At 41.3% G+C, this 25,190-nt stretch overlaps 2 protein-coding genes across 10 annotated transcripts in view; both read left to right on the top strand.

Annotated features, from left to right (window-relative positions):
- The window catches only part of LOC139111203 (protein turtle), a 209,765-nt gene extending 195,823 nt beyond the window's left edge, over positions 1 to 13,942 (top strand). For 5 of the 7 annotated variants that reach the window (XM_070671331.1, XM_070671330.1, XM_070671326.1 and 2 more), the window contains one exon: positions 7,217 to 13,942. In XM_070671331.1, the coding sequence (XP_070527432.1) occupies positions 7,217 to 8,417 (1,201 nt within the window). In that variant the 3' untranslated portion in view covers positions 8,418 to 13,942. Of the gene's footprint in view, positions 1 to 2,432; positions 5,948 to 7,216 lie in introns of those variants that run through there. The other 2 variants (XM_070671329.1, XM_070671332.1) reach the window with 2 other exon arrangements.
- Positions 13,943 to 16,745: 2,803 nt separating this feature from the next.
- Positions 16,746 to 24,578, top strand: Bdl (borderless). 3 transcript variants are annotated; one of them, XM_070671334.1, is made up of 12 exons: positions 16,746 to 17,739; positions 18,268 to 18,410; positions 20,389 to 20,617; positions 21,362 to 21,498; positions 21,597 to 21,741; positions 21,813 to 22,087; positions 22,339 to 22,473; positions 22,574 to 22,833; positions 22,940 to 23,115; positions 23,196 to 23,237; positions 23,370 to 23,552; positions 23,639 to 24,578. In XM_070671334.1, the coding sequence occupies exons 1-12, from the start codon at positions 17,685 to 17,687 to the stop codon at positions 23,863 to 23,865; spliced, it is 2,007 nt and encodes a 668-aa protein (XP_070527435.1). In that variant the 5' UTR covers positions 16,746 to 17,684; the 3' UTR covers positions 23,866 to 24,578. The 3 variants fall into 3 exon arrangements, with proteins under 3 accessions (XP_070527435.1, XP_070527434.1, XP_070527436.1); XM_070671333.1 differs by having other exon boundaries at positions 21,332 to 21,498; XM_070671335.1 differs by lacking the exons at positions 16,746 to 17,739; positions 18,268 to 18,410 and having other exon boundaries at positions 20,527 to 20,617; positions 20,781 to 21,498.
- The last annotated feature ends 612 nt before the right edge of the window (positions 24,579 to 25,190 follow it).

The following is a 25,190-nucleotide window of genomic DNA, read 5'->3' as shown; positions in this document are numbered from 1 at the left end:
TCGATAATCGATAAGTAATTTACGCAAACACTCCCACGCGCAACACCACCGACATGCGTGCACGCAAAGCACGAACGAAAGAATCGGGTCCACTACGACCTGGCGTTCCGGATCGAATAGGATTCTCGTAGCTCGAATCAAACTGAACACCGCGAGAGAGAGCCGTTCGCAACGGATAATTGCGAGCGCGATAATCAATTCTCACATCAAAGCTCGTTTTTTTCTCACTTTTTTTTTTTTTTTTTTATATCTTTTTTTTGTTAACGCTGCGGGAAAGATAAAGAACGGGAATGGCGTAAGAAACGATTGGAACACAGCGGTCTCTCGTTGCACTCGTTCGGTTTGAAAAGCATAAAATAAACTCGTGGAGCAGTACTTAATGCAACGGTGATTATTTCATTAAATCGACAAAGACAAATTTTGGATTTTTGTATGCGATCGCGAGACCATGTGATTTAATTCTCCGTGGAGGAACGGACGGTTCGATTTGGAACGACATGCGACGAAAAAAGAAGCTAAGAAAATGAGAACAAAGTACGCAGACGCGCGATCGCGGTTGCACATGACATTTTTTGACGTAGTTTAGAAAAAAAAAAAAAAAAAATGAACCACGGCGTAGCGCGTGGGGCGTTCGGCTTGTTAGCGATTTCCCGACAAGCGGACTGCACGTGTAGTAGCGGATAACGCAGTTATAACTCCGTTATGATTTTCATCGCGGCATCCAAAAGTCCACAATACGACTGCAGTGATGCCTATTCTGGATCGTAACTCGCCAATTAATTTTGCGCGAATTTAATACCGCCTCTTTATCGTGCGCGTTTCATTAATTCGCTTCTCATTAGATCCCGAACCCGCGACGACTGTTTAAAACAATTTTATTCGACCCAGCCACATTCACTGTCATCGTTTTTTATCTGCCGCACTCGTCGTCCTTGTTTGATTCTCTCGAGGGCAATAAATATCGGTGCTGCACCCCGAATCTTAACGTTTCCCCGTTTTATCGCGGCGCTTATCGTGAGGGTGTTAATAGAGATCCAGCCCCGTTAATCCCATTTCGTCGTGAACGATCCTTACACGCACAGGCAACATTTCACCCTCATCTATCCATAATACCAGCCTCGATTCGTAAGCTTAGAGCGAGTACGATCGCACGATATCTAATACAGATTTTCTCGCAGGTTCGACGCTGATCACGATGCCGTTTCAAAATGAACCACACGCATATGTAATTATGAGTGTCAAAATTAATCTCGCCAGCCACGGCGCTGTATTTTCCATTATTACTTTCTACGTCTAATTTGTGATCAAGCATGCGCTTTTGTAATTGATATATACGTAATCATTAATCGTCAATCTTTTCCATTTCTTTTACTGCATTCAGCAGGCTCCTGTCTCGTATCGTTTGGTTGTAACTATATTTAAATGTTGAGATCCTACTAACGAAATTTAGATTTGATATCGCCTTGCGTGTAACTGTTCCGTTGTCTCTAATCCTCCAGTCTCTTATGCCGCTGTCATGTATCATCCACCGTCACCCTCATGATAAGTCGAAACGTAAATTTTTGCTGAAAGCGCGGTCGCGTTGGTCGAGAATTATACCGAGAGAGATCGATATTTTTGCACGTTTATATACCTACACGTTATATATCCAGAACGGGCTGGACGGTTCAGCCACTGCCAAGAATCTTTTTCTCCGAGGCCCGCATTCGTGGTCGCGGGTCTGTGTGCCGAGTAGAAACAGCGATTGCAATTTTCTAATGCTTCAATGTCGAAAAACACAAGGCATTGCATTAAATTCTCCGAGAAAGTCTTGTCTAAATCTTGCCGACATTAAAGCAGGTAAAGAATCAATCTTAATGGTTTCTTTTTTATTTTTTTTCATACGTTACAACACAATGCCAAGTGTTGTTTCTTCTGACGATTGCAGTCGGTGGTCGAGCACAGGCAGCTCGAAATGTCGACTACGAATACAGGCCTGAAATAATCTCGGTGCTAAGCACCGTCGCGATCAGAGCAAGGATCAGAAGAGAGCCGACGCGAGCTAGAAAATAGCGTCAAGGGTCGTGAGACTTTGGAGAGGAAGGATGCAGGGCGTTATTTCGCGAACATTATCGATCAAACGACAAGAAAAAAAAAAAAAAAAAAAAAAAAAATTGAAATCGAAAAACATCGGTAGATAGTAGAGTCAATCGATTGTAGTCAACGAAGGAAAATCCCCGCTACCTTTCTCTCTGTCTCAACCTGTCTTTTATTTCTTTCATTCTGCGTCTCCGACCCTAAACCAATTCTCGCGTAAAGCGGCAACCGTGAGGCGGCCGACAAGCAAGTCGAGATAGCAGTTGCGACAAAAAGAAAAAAAAAAAAAACGAAAGACAAGACGATAAGAAATCGTGGGCGTCTCTTGTCCTCCTCTCTCTCTGTGTTTTCTGTAGGTCGACAAATCTAAACGCGTGCGGCGAGTCAGTCTCGACGCTGACCCGTTGCAGCCCGTTGAATCCGCAACTACCACCACCACCACCACAACCTCTTCATCAATCACCACTTCCTACGCAAGTAACCACCCCCGCCACTGCCACCTCGGATTCGGTCTACGAGCAGGCCCCTCTGAACCGTGATCGTGACCATCACGCACTCCACCTCGATAATCGAGATCACGAGAACGTGTTTATCATAGAGAGGCGGAACAGTAAGCCTAATCTCCGCTAGCCACACAGAAAAAAACCAAGTACTACCACTACTACTATTACTACTACTACTGCTACTACTACCACTACCTATTACTGCTACTACTACTGCTACTACCGCTACTATTACCACCATTACTGCGTACCCGAGACCACGGTTGCTCCCGAGAAAACCATGAAAAATAATCTCCCGCCGACGGTATACGTATATGTGTCTTTGTGTGTGTAAAACACGATGTACCGAGCGGTCCGTCGATCGATCGAACGAACTGTCAGATCGAATTCATTCTCCGTTAGTCGTCGATCCTCCTCGGTCGATCGAGCGAGCGAAACGCCAATTACCGGTGGGACACATGCCCGTTAACTACTACTACTAGTACTACCGCTACTACCACTACTGCTACTACTATGCGAGACTACAGCTCTGCAATGTTACCTGCTAGGACCTACTAATCTACCACCTACTACTATCTACTACTACTTAGGATGATTGTCATGACTATAGATGAGATCTGCAATACAGGCAAAACAGCTAGGAGTTCACACTAGTAACATCCAGTCAGTACCCTAATACCTTCGTTCGGCGGCTTTAGGGAGTACATAGATAAGAGAGATCGAGGCAAGGCGGTAGATTTCTTTCTCTATTTTTTTTTTAATTTTTTTTTTTTTTCTGCAAATCTACGGAAAACAAATTTGCGATTTTTTCTACAAACTATTCCGTATCATGTTCACTGTATCGGTATTATCGATCTACATCATTTTTTTTTTACCACAATTTTGAGAACGAATCGGGAGTAACCCCTCAACATTACGTCCGCCTCTCTTCCATTCTATCATCACGCTTTATTCATTTCATTGCTCATTTATTGCGTGTACATATTCGTTTCACACAGAATTCAATGTCACCCGCGCTTATTAAAGAGCCATAAATTGTTATTACCTACTACTTTGTCTCAGTCTGCTCCTCCTTCATTCTTCACGTTGCTGCTGCTGCTTCTCTGCGAAAATTACTGTTATAATATTTTTTTTCCCCTTCGCGAAGTCACGAGAGCGTTTAACACTCGTTATTCGTATACTAATGTTTAATTTCGTATTTTATGATTAACTAGCTAATTTGCGCCGAGCGTAAATGTGTTCGAGAGGTGCAATATCTCCTTTGATTAGTTCTTTACTTCGCAAAAAAAAAAATTTGTATCAAAGACTACATTAACTACTTTAAATATCCTTTAAATAGGGGATATTTATATTGCACTTCTTTTAAACCTTGGCACTCAAATAGATTGCGCCCATTGAAACTTTATTGTGTTCTCTTTCCGAGATTTTTAAACTTTTTTTATTATCTCATATTACCTGCTTAACAGCTTTCAATTGCTGTGTTTTTTGTCGCGTCTGTATACTCGCTACTTTTGCAATTTTTTTTCTTTTTTTTTTTTAATATTTAATTTGGATTTACATTTCTATTAACGTTGAATTACCATTTGTATGTTTCTTTTGCTTTTACAGCGCTCAACATGATTGCAATACTTTTCAAAGTATGTCACAGAATTAATTTTTTTCTAAGTACCTTCATATTTTTACACATTTTAATTATTACTATCTTCCAGATTATTATTATTACAAATATGACACCAAGAGGTATAATTATCCTGTTAATGCGTTCATTCGCTATCACGAATCACTATATCGCTTGACTTTAAAACTTTCACCAAGACGACTCTCACTTATCTATTTAATTATTAACTGGCAAATAAATTTGCGGCGACTCGATGTGTTACGTATTTAATATTAATAATAATTTAATTATAATACATAAATAATGCAATTATAATACACATACGATTCCAATTGTTGTCTAACCACGTTGCTCTTTTCGAAATTATTTCCACAGAGATTGTGGTGCACTCATAAAAAAAAACTAACCATCGAGTTTCCTTATGATACTTTACCTTACTCAACTTTCATACACCGCGCAATGGACATTTCTCTTTCTTACAATTAGATGCATTCTTTTTAGCATCTGTTACTAATTTACTTTATAACAGGAAGCTACTAGTGTAAAGTCATAAATTAATATCGCGCCGAGTATGCATATACCATTTACATTTAAATTTATTCGTCTAATAGGATTTATCAGTCATTAATAATTTATCTGTTTGCAAAAATTATCCAGTAGCTTGCTGTATGTTTTAAAATTCAGTTTGGCGCATGCTGTTTCATTATTATAACATGACGTTTATAATATCTTTCTATTAATAATGAAAAACAAAGTATATTAATAACATAAAATAAAAAAAAAAAAAAGAAAAAGAAAGAAAGAAAAAAAAATTGCGAAGCACATTTCACCAAAGCTTACCCATAATGCTTTATCACATTTTAGCGTCTCGTCACAAAAATAGCCCGCAACATTAGCTTTACAAGGCGCAATATTGTCTAGTACAATTCTCGTTCATACACGGATCGCATGTGACACGAGTATCGCCCTCTCATATCTCGCCATAAACGCGAAAAGCAATATTCGTATATCCGATAATAGCCGGCCGACGAATTGGTCGTTATATCGAAGAAACGTTTGTCAGAGGAATCGAATGAAACTTCGATTTCGGCGCGACACCAAGTTTCAGCGGCGTACATATGGCACGTCCGGGCTGCAACGATTATTATTGCGGCTCGCACGGCCACGGCGGAGCTCTAATTCAAGCTTCTTGTGTTATTTGATTGTTTTCAGTTTGTCGATTCTAGACGACCAATAAACAGACAGACATGCTCACGCGAACACGCGAACACGCGGCAATAAGCAAGGCGGAGATAGGTAAGCCGCTCTCGTTGCGGCCGCGTGAAAACTTGTCTCTACGTATACTCGTGCCCAACATTGTCGTGTCCACCTGTTAATCGTTCACAAAGTCACGTCACATTATTATTCCATTCAGCCCGCCAAAAACGGTGCGCATATTTAGACCGAGCCCTTTACCTTTAAATCCAATTTATTTTACAAATCCGCACTTTTACAATTTACTTAGCTATGTCACAATCTTCATTTCTATCTCTCTTTCGCAAAATCGAGTGTTTCCACGAAAATAGAAAAAGAAAAAAAAAAAAAAAAACAGAAACATAATATGTATAATTAAGAATTAAAAAACTCCATCGGAATACTTGTGTAATAGAAGTTTTCCGTTCATCTTATCAAAATGTGATAAATGACAGTTTAAATATATCGTTATTTCCTTACTCCGAAACACTCGACCGACTCATATACTTGTATCTCATTTTTCTACATGTTTCAGTGTCTTTGTTATCTCTTTAATACTTTTTCTGAATGAGGAAACAATACACTGTTTTTTGAGATATCTTCCTAGTTGAATTCCGTGTTAAATCCCGTAATAATCGAGCTAAATTGATGTATGACGATAAAACGCGTATTTATCGATTCCTATAAGACACATTTATCTATTTGCTCCCTAACACCACCGCCTAGAAGTAACGTTCGGTTATTTAGCGTTATATTTCTTATCATTATCGCCATGACATATTGTTTTTGTGAATGTAATCGTTGTGTTACAACATTCTCTCTCCCCCATCTTTCCTTGCTGCCGGACCCGAAGGAGGAGAAAAGGTGACGAGTTTCTCGGAGCACCTAAATCCACAATTGCTATTCACTGATCAAAGTCAAAAGAAAATGCAAATAATCCGCGCAAAAAAAAAGAAAAAAATTCTCTGAGAATGAAACAAAATTTCGCGAGCAAAACGAAAAGAAATTATTCATAAAAGAAATATACGATTCGTTTTGTGAAAATTAACGAAAAAAAAAAAAAAGATCCACTCACTGTCGAGGCCTACCTATCCGCAACCCACATCACCCCCGATCACTCGTGCACTGGAATGTGTGCATGCCGCATGCCTTCCCTGCCTGCATCCGTTATTAATTATTATACGTACGAGTAATTAATTATTCATAATTATCTTGCCACATTTAACTGGAACATTGGCATTTTTACGTTACGTTTGTTCTAGTACTTTGTTTAACTTTCGTTAACGTTGCCGTATTTTTTGCCGTTCGTGTTGCACGTATTTATCGTATTCAAACGGCCGATGGATCACGTTGGAGGAAGATATGAATAATCTTACAGGCATTTATTTTTATTAATGATTTTATCAATACGGACGTCGCTGCGAAAACGCGATAATAAAACTCAATTCGCGCGCGTGCGGAAATATGTAAAATTTTTCTCAAGCATTTATTCAAGAGATAAAAAAAAAATAAAATATATATATGAGAAAAGTAAAAAAAAAAGTAAAAAAAAATAATAATTTTATTATATTAAAATTGTAATAATATATTTAACGCACGTTTAAATTCACGAAATAATGAGATTTCTATTACCTTTTAAAAAGAAAAATGTTGGTATGATGTAAAATGGGCAATGAATCCCGCGTGGATTTTTCGCCAAAATTATCCTCCAACGTCTTCGATCGCAGCTGTACCTTCCGATTGTCTCTGTCACGAACTTTCTAACGCTTTTCTGTCCTATCTACAGAACTAGAAAAAGCCGAGTACCAGGTTTAAGTCTCCTGAAGGAGATCCTGAGCCCGGATAGCCCGGACTCGTGCCGTTGCCGCCCGTTGGGCAAGATCTCTCGAGCGGCCGACGGCCGCTTCGTCGTGGCGGACTCGGTTCTTAGCTCGGCCAACAACAGCATGCTGGACGTCTCTAGCAGCGACGACGGTGGTTTCCTGCCGAAGCAGCGGCTGAAATCTTCGTGGCGACGCCCGCTGGTTGGCACCAGCCAGCTTAGTCTAAGATCCGACGGTAGCGGCGTGTCTATATGTCCCTTGCCGTCGAGCTATCATCATCATCACGGCATTGTGAACCCTTTGGCGAGGATACCACCCGCGAATATTTGTACGATCACGTCGCCCAGATTCCTGGCCAGTTCGCCGAGCGGGGCACAGGTCCCTTGGACACCTTTATACTTCAGCGATCTCAGCTCTGTCAAGCAGCCATCCTCCGGCGAACGTTCCTTCCCAACGCCACCCGGCTATCTTCAACTTCGCAGCGTGCATCAACGATACAGTCAGGAATTACCGTCTCTCAAGGCGATCCATGCCGAGTCGAGACGATTCGTGCCAGTCCAGCCGTTGGCGACGTCCTCGCCACCGCAACCGGCTGGACGACCTCGGGCAAGATTGCCACCGAGACACGCCAGGCACGCCAGATCGGCGCCGGAGCTCGCTGCTTCGCCCGATTTAGAGACTTCGCCCGAGAGCAGATCGAGTAGTTCGGGGTTTGGCAGCAAGAACACCTCGCAGCAAAACCAAAGCTCGAGGAGCGGTAGCACAGTCGCTGAGTGGAGACCTCCGCCTTACAGGCCACCCCCGCCGCCGTTAGTGGGCCGCTGGCTCGAGCTTCAGGATCCGGTTAAGATGGGGCACACGCACATACAGAACGCCGTGGACGCTGGCAGCGTCGACGGCCACTACGAGTTCGATCCGGTGTCGTGCACGCCGACGCCCACGTCGGCCTCGACGCCTACGCGAGAAGAGAGACCACCGATGCATCAAATCCATACAATTCACGTTCCCCACATTCATCAAGTGCACACGGTACATCAGCAAGCGCCGAGATACAGCAGGGAGAACATAGAGGCCCGAGTACAAGCGATGAAAGCGGAATTCCATCAGTTCCGACAGAGACAGGCGAGAAGACGACAGAGCGCGCACTTGGAAAGTGTATGTTGAAGACCGAGGAACCCGAAGGAGATTCCAACAATTGATTTAATTTCATTAAGACCGCAAGTCTAACGATCGAGCTGAAACGATGAGATCGATGGTTGTCGAGTAAAATGTACAACGCGAGAGTCAAGAGAGATTCTCACAAAAGAAAAGCTGAGAAAGCAGACATCGCTCGCGATTAGATTTTGGTACTGGCTTTTGACCACCGTAGAAGATCGCGCGCATTAGCGATGGTGACGATAACGTGATCATCATTCCGAAGACCAACCACCGCAAGCACAACGAGGATCATCATCACACGTGATTCCACATTTAGAGGAGTTTAAGTCAATTCTAGTAGCTGGACATCCATCTACGAAAGAAGGCTGTTATAAGCATCAGCTCAGGATACATAAGTTTCGCACGACCACGAGACGAAAGCGACGTAGTAGAACCGTACGTTAAGACGATAATCTTTCGGAGTTTCGCCCGTTTTACCGATTAAGAAAAACCGTCGAGTATCCTACGGGGGAAACGATCTCGATATCATTTACTCGGGGGAATTAGGGGGGAGGGGGGGGGGGAAATTAAAATCCAGCGACGCCGATCGGCGCTGGAACGATAATAGAAACGAAGTGCGTAAACGAAAAATGTTTAAATCCGATTATTATTGGTCATATCCCGCGTACACCAACCACGCCTATGTCCGGTTTAGAGGACCGTGATTTTTAACGTTACTATATATAATAATGTAGAGGAACATGCGGGAGAATTCACGGGGGGACGAGCAGAAGGAGGACGTTCTTTTTTCTTTTTTTTTAAATTCAGTGGAACTGTCCGTAGAGCTAGAAAGTGCGCGGAAGAGGAAAAGATAAAACTCCCGATCGGCTCAAAAAAATGTCGAAACGTGGCGGGGGTTATCCCGCCGCTGTCGCGATCGGGACGAAGGGTGACCAGATAGGCAGACGGGAAAGCAAAGGAATGGGAATAGTTTACGTCGGCATGATACTCCAAAGAAACTGTACCACTGTACATGCTCCGCGCGTATACCTTTTAAATATAAGATTAAATTTAATCGTACGCTGTAAGTAATAATTAAAAACGAATGAAAAATAAAAAAGTAAGATAATCGAAGGATTACACCCTCACATGTAAACACGTACACGTCATACATGACTCACCCCACATCGACACACACACACACACACACACACAAAGTAATTATATCGATGAGCAATGGACTCGAAACGTGATATTAGGCCGAAGCTTGCCTCGAGATTGCTTAAGGACTCACTCGTACTGCACTGCCTGTTTAGGGTTTCGCTAGCGACCCAACATATTATCGGCACAATAATTTTTCTTAAGCAACGTAAAAACGAGAATAAGAATAACGTTCTTCGAATCTACGCGCGTTCGGCCAGCGTACCCACGGTGGCTGCGTCCACCCCGCTGGGTTTACCCGTCTGCCGGCACTCCGGAGTTCGCCGGTCGTCCTTCCTGAATTAGATTAGCGAGCACGCGTATCGATGGCTAACGTCGACCGAACTTTAAAGATAAAAAAATAAAAAATTATTAAAATCAGTAGAAAAAAGAAAATCTTTTAACTGCCAATAAAAAAAGAAAAAGTCCGACACGGGGCGTTCGATTTATTCCGTTACGAAGCTTTGACGTCGAGCAAATAAGTGAATTTAGAGTAATTAAGTGAAGAAGGACGTCCGAAACACGCGGCCATCACCGCCGGAGGGCCGGGTACACGTGCGCGCACCCGCGCCAACAACTTGAGCCGAAGAGATCGTGTGCAATTAGAGAAACGAAGAAGTTATAAAAACAAGGAAGCGTACACGTAACACACATATGAGAGACACAATTTAATACAAAGTCACAAATGACGGACACCCGGACACTCACACGATACGAAGGAGAAGATGCGTTCTTCGAAACCCACCTAATTCTCACCAAACGCATCGGATCATTATAAATCACGTGAGATCGGGGGCCGGCGATCGCGGGGGATTCTCGGGCGAATCTACGGGCTAATCAGTGTCGAGCTGCGCGACCTAACGCGAGAAACCCAGTACCCCCCGTTCGAGGACGTGTACCCTCCTCCTAACGAGGGGACAGACCGGCGGCGCGCTCGTTCCTCTTACCCTTTTTTTCTAATTTTCTCTACACGTGCGACCGCGAAGACACCCCACGTGGGATCGTCCCGGCCCGCGACTCCCGGCGTTTTATTTTCTTTATAGTACAAACACTTATTTATACATACGTACGTATTATACATATTTATTATAAATATTAGCAAGGGCCCTACTCACGATTCAACTATACTGCGATGAACCGTAACGGCGAAGAAAAGAGGAAGATGAGTAAGAAAGAGCGACGTTGAACCGCCACCGAAGCGTTCTGTACAATTTTTCGTTAAAATGTGCGTGCATGCGTGCGAATCCGGAGTTGAATCCGGATCGAAAGAACGGGCGCGAGCGTACGTGAGCAGCACGCTTCGATCGGCGCGAACGTTAATATTCGCGTTCATCGAAGTCGCGGGCTCGCGCTTGCGAGGCAAGATAAGCGTGCGAGAATAATATGGACGAGTGAATGGGGTGTGCGAGCGAAAGTAGACTAAAGCTGGATCTAGATCGGACGAACGAGCGCGAGCAAATGCGAGCGAACAACTTGTTTCGGTGATTGCAAATGCGCGCACCGCCGGTGCCATTCGCATTCACAGGAATTAAACTCTCCCGCATTCTCTCACACACGTGCGTCCGTTTTACCTTCGGCCTCATACGCGAGCAAATGCAGTAATTATGGCAAAACAGAGCATAATGTAACATACACGATCACGCAGAGATAACAAAAGAATAAAAATAACAAAAAAAAAAACGAAAAAAAAAAAAAAGAAAAAGTGGAATACGATAAAAGTTAAGAAATAACGGAGGTGACACGAAAGAGTACCAATATTCTAAAGTAATTCTAATAATTGAATTAATAATTTGATAATTAATTGATATTGTAAATCGTAAACGACGTAGCGTGTAGCGTATTAATCAACGAGAGCGACGAACGCCGGCAAATATTAATTAATTATTGTATCCGCGCGGGAGTATTGCGATGTGAGATTAATATACGTGGAAGGACAGGGGGAGGAGGTGCTGAGAGACTCGCGTCGCCAGAATGGTACCAATTTTTATCGTCAATCGCGTTAAATCGTTAATGTTACTAGCGATAAAATGTAATCGGATGCATGATATGTGTGTGTAACGACACGGGATGCAAGAAAGTAGATTCACTGTCGAGTCAACGCGGAGAGACGTTGGGCGATACGTTTTTGATAACGTGATGATAATACATACTTTGTAGTCATACATTATACACGAAAAACACCCTCTCCCCCTTCTGGATGGATGCGGCGAAAGGAAGAATCACGTACGCGAGAAAAGGTGATCCAACCAACTGACTTGTAGTTGTATAAGTAACGTGTAGATATATCATAGTTAGATACACACACAACGATCTCAAGAGGTCATGCAGTGTGAACGATTGCGATGCTGCACGAAAATAAGAGTGTGTGCGTGAGAGATAGAGAGAGAACGTGCAAGAGAGAATGGTTAAAAAAAAAAAAACAAAAAAAACAAAAAAAAAAGTGTGAGAGGCGAAAGGAAATGGGAAGTATATAAACGTAGCGAGTAAGTAAAAGAGAAGATCTCGAACGATCCTTCGCGTTATCCTTGAGCCTATCGCTCAGCTTGTGAAAGGCTCATCCGATAAGACGAATACGTTTGAGACGTATTCCAGACACGAGGGAGATGTAGAAATATCGTGAAATGAGAGAAAGCACTGTATGGTTGTGAGAGAAAGAGAATAGGAGAGAAAGAGAAAAGCAAATAAAAGAGAAATGGCGATTCCGCCTGAAACGGCACATTTCTGGATAATATGGTTGAATCGTGAATCTGTTTGTAAAACTTTATCACCCGCTACAACGGTCCCGTTCGTCCTGAGTTCCTTCTTCGCGACTCATGCGGATAATTTTTTTGTTTTTTTTTCAAGTTTGTCATCGTCACCGCGCACTTTTTGCGTTCGCGATACTCGTCGTTGTATCCTTCGTCGCGCTGTCGCGCCTATGTCGCGGGCGAACCCTGCCGTGATTCGTGGGTTAATTAATTAATTAATTAATTAAGCGTTTTGTTCGTTATGTACCTGAAAGCCAGTCGCGACTTCGGCTCGTTACCGGAATATCACTCTCGACCGAAATTCGTGAGCCCCTCGAAGCAGAACGTCTGCGAGTTTGGAGAGAGCCGACGATTTTTTGGCACTGCGGATTATATGCAACTTTGTTTATCGCGGCTGGAAACGTACGCTTATTTCGCTTAATGAGTTTATGTACAAACTGTAGATAGCTGTAAGTATATATTATATTACGTAAATATACGAAATCGCGGAGTAAGTTCTAGCTATTATATCATACATATACATATATACGAAAAACGAAGGCGATATAGATAATCCGTAATCCTGCATTAGATAATCGCGTAAAAATTTACTATAGCTCTCATTAAATTCGCTCGTGGGAAATCACGAACGCATTTCTGAACGTATTCTCGCGAAACCTTGAAAGTATTTTGGATCGGTGTATTTGCAATGTTAAGTATTCGAATCTTCGGCATATTTAAATTGCAAAGGAGAGACTGTGCTGCTTCGAGGTACGGCATCGTTGCTGAATAATGCGTGAAAAATGATAATTTGACGTAAAATATATATGCCGCTTTCAATATCTTACATTGATCAGACAACGTTCTTTGGGCAACGTAAAAAAAAAAAAAAAAAAAAAAAAAATATGCGTTGAAAATAAATCTAATGGCTCTCGGGTACTACGTTCTACTTGGATCTGCGACCATCCGCACGCGCTTTGGCTTATTCGAGAGATCTCGTATAACGTGTAATATTTTCTTGCAATATAACGATATCGAATGTTTCCCTTTTGCAATCGAATAGCAGACTTATTGCGCTCTCTCGTAAAACTTGGTAAAGATTGTCGCGGTTCCAAGCACGGTTCTCATCTTCGAGTGCTTTCATACCGTCACGATTGTTATTGCAACGATATTTGTTGCGCCAAATTGAATTCGACGAAAAGAGATTTTTTATTTTTCTCTCCTTCTTATTTTTTTTTTTTTTTTTCTGTTTAAACCCTCTCATTCTACTATTAATTTGTTTCCTGTCGAGTCATCAGAATGTACTTTCGCCCTCATAATCGTTAACCTTCTCACGCCCGACATCGAACTGCTTCTACACACGCATGTAACGTTCTTCTGTGCCGTCTGTATCTTTCACTTCCGCTTATTCTCGACTATAGCCGTTGGACTTGTACACGGTGCGTTAAACTGTTTCTTTGTCACTTTCGTGAATGCTCGTTGTTCACCTCCATACCCAGTTTGATTGATTGATCTATGCTTTCTCGCGAACCCCCCACGAAAACTCCAAGACGTACTAACTTAGGACAAATTGTAGACAATTTATTATTAAATAAAATGAAAAATAAATCGACATTTGAAACGAAATGGGCTTAACGCTCCCAGAGCATTTGTATTGCATTAATTTACCATTTAGCAATTTAGCAAGTGCGCCATAAATTTCAATCCGGCGCAATGATGAGCTTTATAAAATGTGTGAAATGCTGTTGAATCAGGTATGTATAAAAAGAATGACGTAGCGGTAAATGAGAAAATATTAATAAATACTTGAATAATTATTATTACTATGTAACGTTGTAGGTTCAAATGAATTTTTGATATACTAAATATTGTATTACTTGGCGAAATATTCAAATCAATATTTAATGGTGTCAGATATTACAACACCGTGTTATTTTTCCCTAGCTAAAGAATTTCTGCGCCTTGGTAATAATAATGAGCGTAATTGCATGTCAAGGTAATAAGATTATTGTCAGAATAAGAAAATCGGGTCACCGGACGGTTATCGCGTTTCTGGACGCGTTAAAAATCTGCAATTGTCCCTTAAAAAATTAATCCCATTTGTAAATCTTTTCTTTATCGTTTAATAATAATAAAAATTGTCCGTAAGGCAACTGGAAACGTGAAGCTGTGTCTTTGAGAACAGATTTTTAATGGCTATAAATCACACGTATAAATCACGACGGGGCTATAATTTGCTTGAGAAACTGCATATAATTGACTGTTAAATGTTTCATGGCGCATTTACGCAAGACGTCTACTCTACGGCACAGATTACTGAAAATTACCGTCATTTCCATTAGTCCTCTTGGCATATCCGCGACATTACTTGCCAAAAACTGGAGCGACGCTCCATTACGAAAGAAGAAGGCCTCTTGCTTTCCGATGCATTACATCGCGCTTTTATATGTATATGGACTACTAATTCGGGTCCTGATGGGACATGATAAATTATTTCTTACGACTTGCCTCAAGAGGAAACGCTTTTGTGACAAAGCACTCGAAAAATCTCCAGCAGCAATTCGATTACCACCAGAGAAAAGTAAAACATGTTCCCGTACCTCATAAACCGTCTCGCATCGTAAATCTAAACTAGATCTATCGCGCGCGGGATCTCCGAGGAGTAATATTTCTCCGCGAGAATTCTTAAGAATTACTTTCATCTCGAATCGCCGCGCACGAGAGACAATTACTTGGCCACATCACGGAAGAATTTCGAAGCTGGCAGGTTGGGTTTTCTCCGGCATAAAGCGCATTCGTACGAACAGACTGTATAACGATTATTATTAAACGACCTCTGAACTCCGTTACCGTGAGGGATCGCGTGGACAAGGGTAGAGAGAGAGAGAGAGAATATATATCATCCCCCGTTATTCTTGTGCGAAACAGGTGTGTATAACCATGGTGGACGCAATTATTAAAATTCCAGACAGGTGGAAACAGAAACGATCCCGTTTTCTCTTCCACGTTGGCTTTGAAATAATAATAATAATAATAATACGACCGCTGTCATTACCGGCGAGTTTCTTTCCAGTGTCCCGGGTACGTCCAATCCTGGATCGTGATCCATGCGAATGGATCCATTATCTCAACAGCGCGACAAGGCTGTGGGCAGTCTGCTAATGCGGCAAGGGACGGACGTGATGTAATCTGAGGTCACCCACGCACGGCTGCTTCGATACAGCCTCGCCGTGCGATTTCGGCACACGAGCACTGCATCAGGAATCGATGATTCCGTCCGCAGTTCGCTACGTCCGAAAAAGAGTTTCGCTATCGTCGCAAGGAACAAGTAACGACTTTATTTTGACTATTAAACTCGCTTTGCACGATTAACATTAGCGACGCCAACTGATGATTTAATGCGATTTATGAAAATCGCAGATCAATAATTATTTTAGCACGTCTCAGAAATTCTCACTGTATTTTTCATACTTGAAGAGAGATACTTGAAAAAATTATTTTTTTTTTTTTTTTTTTCTTTTAAAGTCTATAAGGAAAAATCGCAAGTCAAAGTTTATTCTCTTTCTGTTAAGAGTACGACAACGTGAGAGAGAAAAAAAAACTCGCGAACGTCAATTCCACGAACGTAGGAGAGTTTATTATGGTAAACAAGTAACCGGAAACTGGCGTCTCAAGTAAAAGAGTCTCATAAATGACAATTACGCGACGTAGGCGTGTAAATAAAAGGGTTTAAGAGATCCTCTCTGGCACCGTGAGAGCTCGCGTGCTTTCTCCATCTCATTTTCTTATATCACATCGCATATCAACCTCCTGCTACAGATTTGAACGTAATTATTTCTCATGTTAAAATAATTTATTCAAATCGTCTCGAGCAAATAATCGTCGGAAAATAATTTAAAACGTTCTCCTGTGCCTCGGTCGATCTAAAATACGATTTGCGCAAATCATATTTTGTAGCCATCGTCGTTTAAAGAGATGAAGGATTCGTGAATACAACCGCGAGTGTAGTGAACTTTAAATCTCTCTACTTGCGCCGCACTCGGGGCTCAATCCTCTCAAATCAGCTTTGACCAAGAAAGAACAGCGATGAAAGACCATGAGTCGGCGACCGAAGATAAATTGAATGCAGTTTAATTCTTCCGTTCCCGTTGTAAGAACGGTAACCCTCTGCATGCTTCAACACCGGCACCAAGGATTACAGTATTTCAAGGTGTCAAAAAGATCTCTCTAAACGAATATAAACGTCACTTAATTTCCACGTTTCTCCCGACAAGTACATTACGCAGCATACAATCAGCTGCATTCGAATGCGTGTAAATAATGGAAAAAAAAAAAAAAACCGGACTTGTTGGAAATAAAATTATTTTCATCGGGAAATAAAAGGCGGAATTTTTTAAAAATAAAATTAAGTAATCGCAAATACCAATTCTCTTTCGAACAACACGAAGGAAGAGGCACGGCTTTCTCTGTGCTCGTGCAATCCATTTCAAATGTTTTTTTTCCCCCTTTGTAGAGTCGAATTAATCACTCGATTGATTGTAACACTCGAGAGGATTGTGATAGGTATATAGGTCACGTTTTGTGCATCATCGTTGATTCGTGTCGCCATGGGTGTGTCCAAGTTCGCATGCGACGCAAACCGGAGGAGCGTACGCCCCGTAAATGTAGAATCGCGATCATCTATCTCTCATCCCCCTCCCGCATCGTCATCGCCTTCGGTCCAACCACCCTCGCAGCCCCCTCCCGGTGCTCGTTAGTTACTCTTGGCTCTCCGTATCCGCTCGGATTGAACGGGTACGGCGCGATTACTCTATCTAGTGTGGTCTCTGGAGCACTTTACAATAAACCAGCTTCGCCTCGTGTCAAACTGTGCGCTACTCGACTTCGCCGGAGGATACTCGCGAACGCGTTTTCCAATGTCAATGGCCCCCGCAGTGTCCTGGACGAAGGATCCGCGAGGGTACGACGATTGATCGGAAATCGCGAGCCGATGCTTAAAGAATCGAAGCGAAGCGAAGAAAGTTTATCGAAGAGAATTTGTGGACGCCAAAATAAAGCGGGCTCAAATAAGCTTGAGCAAGTGTAGAAAAATTCAGAGGAAAGACTTTGAGAATTATCCTAGTTTCAATTTTGGAACGTAAGAGAGAATGATCGAGTTTTTTATTGCGTGAGAGGTGACGTATGTCGATTGAACTCGGAGGTGGTGGTTGACGCTCGATGAATGAGGGTGATGATAGATGTCCCGGTATCGTTTGTCGCGGAGTGTGACCTATCGCCAGCGCATTTCCGCCAGCGCGTCTTCACGCCCGTTGACGCAATATAAATTAAGTGACAAACGCGATTCATAATCGGAACCTAAGAAATTGCAATGAATTGCGCCGCAAAAATCTACCGGCTGCTAGCGGTCTTCCTCTGCTATGAAGGTAAGGAATTTCGAAATCGGCGGATATAACAATCGTCTCCTCGTGCACGTTTATTCGGAAAGGTAATATCAACGTTGCTGATATTACACCTAGAAATTACTCTGTGCGGAATGGGAGCTGAAAATTTCAGATCGTAACAGTCGCAGACGTGGCACTTGGTTGATTGCCATTTAGCGCGAGGCAAAGGCGGACTTTCGGGAATTTAAGAAAGCACCGGCACCAAGAAAGAGAAAGAGCGAAGAGAGAATTTTGTTTATTCGTGCGAACGCAATCAGCCGATTTTGTCTATTCGCGGGGAGGGACGGACGAGTAACAACAACGTATCATTTTGTTAACGCGCTCGATCGTCACGCATAATCCGGCGGAAAATTACGCAATCTCTCCGGAAATTAGTCCCAATGTGTAATATCACTTTACACGCGACGTCTTCTCACAGACATTTATCTATAATGTCACGTCGCCGGAATACGTAGATCAATCAAAATAACAATTTTTTCGAAATGCGATCTCACGCCGCCGGTTTTTCAGCCTGCTGCCACAGCTGGATGCTGGAGGAGGATAAGGAGCCGAATTATCTTACTGCCGGTGTAGGGGAGTACGCGGTGTTTAATTGCGATCTCGACTTTCCATACGAGACGCCGATTCCGTACATTCTTCAATGGAACCGCGATGTAAGTATAATCGAGAAATTTAGCAGAAATATTTCTAAATTATGTTACAAGCTTCGTATTTTCTCAAGAATAAATTATAATAAAAATGATACATTCGCAAAGTAATTGTCAAAATAAATATAACGCTAAATAGTATTATATATCGCGTGATAAAATTAGCATTCAACGCGTGCCTTGGATTTTACCTTGGGCCAAATGTGCACGTAATCATTATGCAAGTATTTATTAAGTGGACACGTGACATCTGATATGATTTTTGATCGCGACGCATCAGCCGGTTGAAAATAATTAAAAGAAAAAAACTATAATTTTATCCGAGACTAGAAAGTTATTTCAACTCTGACAGGAAAAGGTGCAAAATTTATTTTAAAATTGTACTTAAACAGTAATAAGAAACGTGAGTCTTTTATTGTTCGGAAGAGTCTTAAAAAAAAAATCTTATTTGGCGTAGAAATCGATTAGCGACGCGGTTTATTTTGCGATGTACGCATAGAATGAGACACCGCACGTAATAACGGTAATACGACATGCGATTGACTGATTGACGATTAAAGAGCGTTAAAGCAGGTTGTTAGTCGGCTAATTCGCATGTAGACGTGCTTGCGCATACTAGTTGGTCTTCCGACAGAGACGCAAAGAAAAAAACTCTCAAGGTAGGGTAGGGTTACGTATCAACTGTTTGTATTACGCGCGAATATGCTGAGCGAATTAGAATACGAGCGGAACACCCGTTCTTCAACTTTTTATTGTGTAGCAGCGTACGAGCTCTTCGCGAGGCCTAGAAAACCTAAATACAAACTATTTACTCTCTGCCACCAACATACGCAACAGGTAAATTATTTCATTTCCTTGAAAATATATCCGATATTCCGCCGACATAACATGATCTGTCTGGATATAGATTTCCAAGTGTTCTCGATTTCAAGTAGATACATGATATGCGAGAGAAAACAGCATCGAGAATAAAGCGATAAAAAGACTGAAATGCTACAAAAAAAAAAAAAAAAAAAAAAAAAATGTAATAACCATCTTCTTCTTCTTCTTCTTCTTCTTCTTCTTCCTATTTTTAAGTAGCTAAGAGTGCCGTAAATTTATGTTATATCGACAAAATTCTTAACAAAAAGGGGGAAAAAAAAACCATTGATAATAGTTTAATTGGCAAAGGGATGAAGAATTTGCCCTGATAATGAAGTGCAGGATCGCGTTCGCGGATGTCGCTATTCGACGTCGCCGTACGACGGAAACGGATTTTGCACGTGGTTATCGCAGAATCAAGTGGAACTCAACTCCGATTGGTCCCTGATGCGTATGCAAAACAGGTGCTCCTTCCCTCTTCGTCTGTCCGCCGTGGTAATTGAAGTACGGGACGCAAGGCTGCATTATATTTAGTCACGTTCAGTCTGCGACACGAGGGGACCAACCAGTGGGTCACTGTTAATGCATTGTCAGATGATTAGAAGTGATTAACGCCCTTCTCGCCCCCGTAGACGAGACGTATCCTCCTTTCGAGAATTTCGGGACCGCCGTTAACGAACGTGGGTGTTACTGACCCGACGGGCTTAATTAAGACGCTGCGAGCAACACAACGCGTCCTCAGTCATATTACGCCGTGGTTATCATTAGATCGCAACCTTGCGCGAATAAAACTCGAACTTAACATTACAAATTCTCTTTTTTTTTTTTTCCCCCGCTGACTCGCGCGAGGATCTTCTTCTTCTATTCCGCGAAAGGATGACCCTATTAACATAGCTGCAGCCGCTATCAAGTTACACGGTGTAATTTTCTCAAGATGTAGATTCGCCTACGTGCATCGTATGTAAAAATCGGCCGGAATCTTTCTTCCTTCCTTCCTTCGGAAGGAACCATAAATGAGGCAACAATTATTAATCGCCTGTACAATTTACGAAGAAATTTATTAATTTTAATACCAAAGGCATTTCCTTCTAATGTATAATTCAATAAAATAAAACTTTTTCAGAGCCACACAGTGTTCTCGTGGTACGACGGACACGTCACGGTGAACAACAGCTACAAAGGCCGCATTCACCTGCTGGACGATGCTGGCCATCGCGGGTATGGTCAGGGTAGCATTAATCTCACGAATATTCGCGAAAGCGATCAGGGCTGGTACGAATGCAAGGTGATTTTCCCTAACAGAACACCAAATTCGAGAAACAATGGCACGTGGTTTCACCTTGCCATTGATGGTAAGCTGGTCACTTAGAATTTTTTAAACGTGCATGCGATTAAAGATTGATTTAGTAATCGACTATCATAATTGCATAATTATTACATTATTTACTCTAATAAATCTGAAAATGCGATTGTTAGCATGTAGATGAAAATTAATTAATATTATTATAATTATAGCTATCAAAAATGCAGGATCAAGATACGTATTAACATATTTTAACAAGATTAATTAAGATTAAATGTTAAATAAGGTCACCTCGACAGCTTGTAAAAATTATAGCTGTGAAATACGCGTTTTAATATTTTTGGCAGGCAGGACGTGAGTCTTGAAGTTAATTCGCTCATTTAAGCATCTCTGATGTTAACGGCAGGAAGCCGCAACGGCGTTTATAAAAAGAAAAATGTTACTTTTCCTTTTTCATTTGACTTTACAATGTTTATTGCACGTGGCAGCAAAATAAAATAGAAAAATTCAAGTATACTTAATCTTAAATTGAAATGCAATCATACAAAGCTTCCGATTAGCTGAAACTAATAAATTTAATCTCAATATCAAAGTAAATAAGTGCGAATGACTGATTGGTTGTTTCGTGCTATTATTAACGCTGTTAATAATCAACGACAATTAATAACGAACGAAAGAGATATATATATATATATATATTGTAACCACACGCTGCTGCTTACTAACCTGAATCCGGGCAGACTCGTTAAATCGTTCAACCTAGGTGTGTCGCCGTTTCCGACGACTGTTCCAGGTGACACCCTACTTGCAATACCACCTGTTAATAAAACTGCCATGGAAGGCGAAATGGTCACGTTCGACTGTGTCGCGAAAGGAGAAGGTACAATCGTAAACTGGTTTCGCGAGGGCGTACCGATCCCGGATATACAGGTATCGTAATTAAAAAAAAAAAAAAAAAAAAATTTATAACGTATTTTCAAAATAGCCTCTGCGCTTTAAAGGATCTAAAATTTATTACGTTGCAACAGGATCTCAGACGAAGAGCCTCTGTTGGTACCGATGGAACCCTGACTATAAAAGCAGCTGCTATGGGCGACCTTGGAGAGTATACTTGCGTAGTGACAGGAGAAACTGGGGATCAGCAGAGCGCTTCGGCTTTTCTCAATGTTCAATGTAAATGCAGCGACACGCGCTATTAAATTATCATGAAATTTACATTTTAAACGATTTGTTTTTACATTTAGACAAAGCGAAAGTGATCTACGCACAGCGAGAAGTCTACCTTCCCTACGGCAAGCCAGCCTTATTGGACTGCCATTTCAGAGCAAATCCACCTCTTACAAATCTTCACTGGGAGAAGGATGGATTTCTCTTTGACCCTTACAACGTGCAAGGGGTCTTCTACCGAAGAAATGGATCTCTCTATTTTAGTAAAGTGGACGAGACGCACTCGGGAAGCTACACTTGCACACCCTACAATGATTTAGGCACCGACGGACCCAGCCCTTCGATTACTGTGGTATCTGTCATTGCTTGATACAGAAAACGGCACCGATTGTACGAAAATACAAACACATCCATCCACATTAATATTAACATTGAAAATATTAAACTATCCGCAGCAAGGACTAACCGCAACCGTTTTTTTTCTCGAATTACTATCAAATTAAACAATTTTGAAAAGTAAACGAGCGATAAGCACATTCAGTAATCAATGTTTTTAATACGAAACACATTATGTGAGATATTCCGTATCGTAAATTATTACAGATAGTTCAGAGGCCACCGATATTCACGGTAACCCCACAACATTTATACATGCGGAAACTAGGCGAGACTTTGGAAATTCCCTGCGACGCCAAAGACGGCGATGACTCGCATCGGCCAGCTATCGTGTGGTACAAGGTGCATTTTTATTTATGAATTTTGTTGTACATGACAAATTTAATTATTCGAAACGTAATTATAATCAACAATTAACTTACTCGATCTTTCTCAATGAAAGGATGGATCGCCCTTGTCGTCCGAGAGAACCATCTTAACCGGAGGTAATCTGACGATAGAAAGGATCCAGGAACACGATCGGGGGTTGTATCAGTGTGCGGCCAGCAACGAGGCGGCGACGGTCGTCGCGGATACCGAGCTAATGGTGCTAAACGTTCCACCAAGGGCGCCATATAATTTAAGCGCTAACAGTAGCAACAACGCCATCACCTTGACGTGGGTGCCCGGGTACGTGAGACCGAAGATGGAGTACTCGGTATGGTAAGGTATCTCGGATTTACTATAACCGTCGCGATTCTTCTTCCAAGATTTTAATTCTCGAAATAAATTTCTTATTACTATTGCGAATTATGTGCTTTTGATACAGGTACAGACCCACGGACACGTCGGAATGGAGAACCATGAAAATTCTCTCGCGGAAAATTACAGAAGCAACGGTCAGCAATCTCAATCCGGGACGAGAATACGAGTTTATGGTGCTGAGTCAAGATAAGCACGGCGATGGGATGTTCAGCAAAGCGCTTCGAGTGTTCACTCAGCCGAGTAAGACTGATCGAAATTCCGCAATCACGCTTTATAAGCGCGACACGTGATAGAGACTAATAAACAATTTCGATTTCTAGGAATCGACGAGAACTCGGCGTCGGAATACCGTAGCTCGCAAGGTAAATTAAGAGATTTAATAACTGTATGTATTATGGAAAGACAAAAAAAATAGTTTCGTTGATGCTCTTTTCGTGTACTCTCTTGAGGATTCAGTTAAATATTTTAAAGCTGCAACACGAAATCTGTTTCAGATATCGAGAGTATGGGACCGCCGCGCAATGTCAGAGTTCAGGCAACAGTCGAAGGTTACTTGGTCACTTGGGAACCTCCTGCATTGGGCAAAAACCAAGTTAGGCTGTACATTGTTAAATGGTACAGAGGACCGACCGAACATTTATACGGTCGAGCAGAAACGACAGACACGTATTATTTAGGTAAACAACTCTCCGTGATGAAAATTATTAATAGAAATTTTTAATTCGCAAAGATAAATGACTAACATCTGTCATTAATAATTTAGTGAAAACTTTGGAAGAGGAAAGCTTCTATACCTTCGAAGTGGCAGCGATGTCCTTAACGGACGACGCCGCAACTAGCGAACGAGTCAGTTTGGAAGTACCCGCTTATCGTCGGAACAGAGCGATTTCTATGGGAATCGTCGCTGGGATAGGTTTCCTCGCAGCCGCTCTGGCCGCCGTGTGGTGGGCAAGAAAACGATTCTGCCAGTCCTTCTCCAACGAGAAGTAGCTGAGCGAACACGTGCGAAACACGTGTACATATTCACAAAACAAAATAGTCGTTCGTGCAAGTTCATAATGAACTATAAATATTCATACCGCTCGTACGATCACCGAAGTCAGGTTCACATAAAAAATAAGCGATATGTCACCCGTAAAATAAAATAAAAAAACCAAAATAAACTCAAAAATAGAAACGTTAAAGTACGAAACGTTTTTACGAACGTCATCTTCTCAGTTTTCGCGCTCAGGCAAAAAATAGACATAAAACAGAAATATTTTCTAAGATACTATATGCATATGCAAATATAACGGCATGAGCCGCAGCGGCACTCTCGGAGCGTCCGTTTTCCAAGCGATTTTATTTGCCGAGCTCCACGTTACTAGCGAGTGTTCTTGCATTGCTAATTATATCATACTTTGTGTGCCGTTTAACAGCTTTATTAAGTAATTGCACGTTGTAAGTGGCTAGATTTCATGCGCGAGCGCTTCAGGTCGTCGACCGCCGAATAGGAGATCGTGAATAAAGAGGAATGCTTATTACATATATTCTTTTTCTATTGTATATAAATTATATGCCCACGCGCGCATACGTATGTTTTTTTCACATGTATTCTATTGCATTCTTCGTACGTTATTTCCTCTGATTTTACTCTACGCGTCCACTATCGTCTGTGCTTGTACATCGCAATATTTGCGTACAATAAAGAAAGTAGCTGCATATCTTTATGTCACTCATCTAATAACATTATCTGTTTCGCGGATTTTACGTATTTAATCGAATATATATATATATATATATATATATATATATATATATATATATATATATATACTTTGCAAATAATCATAGAAAACGATTTTTACGTAAATGTATTCTAATTATCAATACTATTTTTTGCACACATCGTTTTACAGATCGCTGGTAGAAATATTTTTTATACAAAGGGGGGAGAAAAAGTGGAAATAAACTTGCTCCCGATAATATCAAAAACAGCTTAGTATAACAAATAATTATCACTCGCTCGAAGCTCTCGATTGCATATTTCTTTTTAATATTTTATTGCGTTTATATAAGTATTTTGTTTTTTTTTTTTTCCGTAGATATCGTGCTGATTCATTGGAATAATAAGAAATACTGTGGCACTAAACATAATTAAAACTTTAAGTAAATTTATGAAGAATTAATTAAAAAAAGAAAAATGTAGATATTTTTAAAGTTGTTTGTGCTTTTTTCTTCGTTATTACTTTAGTAATAACGATGTAACAAACACTGTGGTAATGTTTACATCACGAATGAGTGGTTTAGTTAGTACGACCATCGCACTGACGTTA

This window comes from Cardiocondyla obscurior, linkage group LG23, assembly GCF_019399895.1.
Source record: "Cardiocondyla obscurior isolate alpha-2009 linkage group LG23, Cobs3.1, whole genome shotgun sequence".
Classification (NCBI taxonomy): domain Eukaryota; kingdom Metazoa; phylum Arthropoda; class Insecta; order Hymenoptera; family Formicidae; genus Cardiocondyla; species Cardiocondyla obscurior.
This window is presented reverse-complemented; position numbering and strand designations above follow the sequence as displayed.

What these genes read in the sequence shown, in the direction of transcription:
- Bdl (XM_070671333.1), top strand. Translation starts at nt 17,685, where the DNA reads ATGAATTGCGCCGCAAAAATCTACCGGCTGCTAGCGGTCTTCCTCTGC. An exon ending in CAGCTATCGTGTGGTACAAG is followed by an intron (nt 22,474 to 22,573) that starts GTGCATTTTTAT and finishes TCTCAATGAAAG; the next exon opens with GATGGATCGCCCTTGTCGTC. An exon ending in GGAATACCGTAGCTCGCAAG is followed by an intron (nt 23,238 to 23,369) that starts GTAAATTAAGAG and finishes AATCTGTTTCAG; the next exon opens with ATATCGAGAGTATGGGACCG.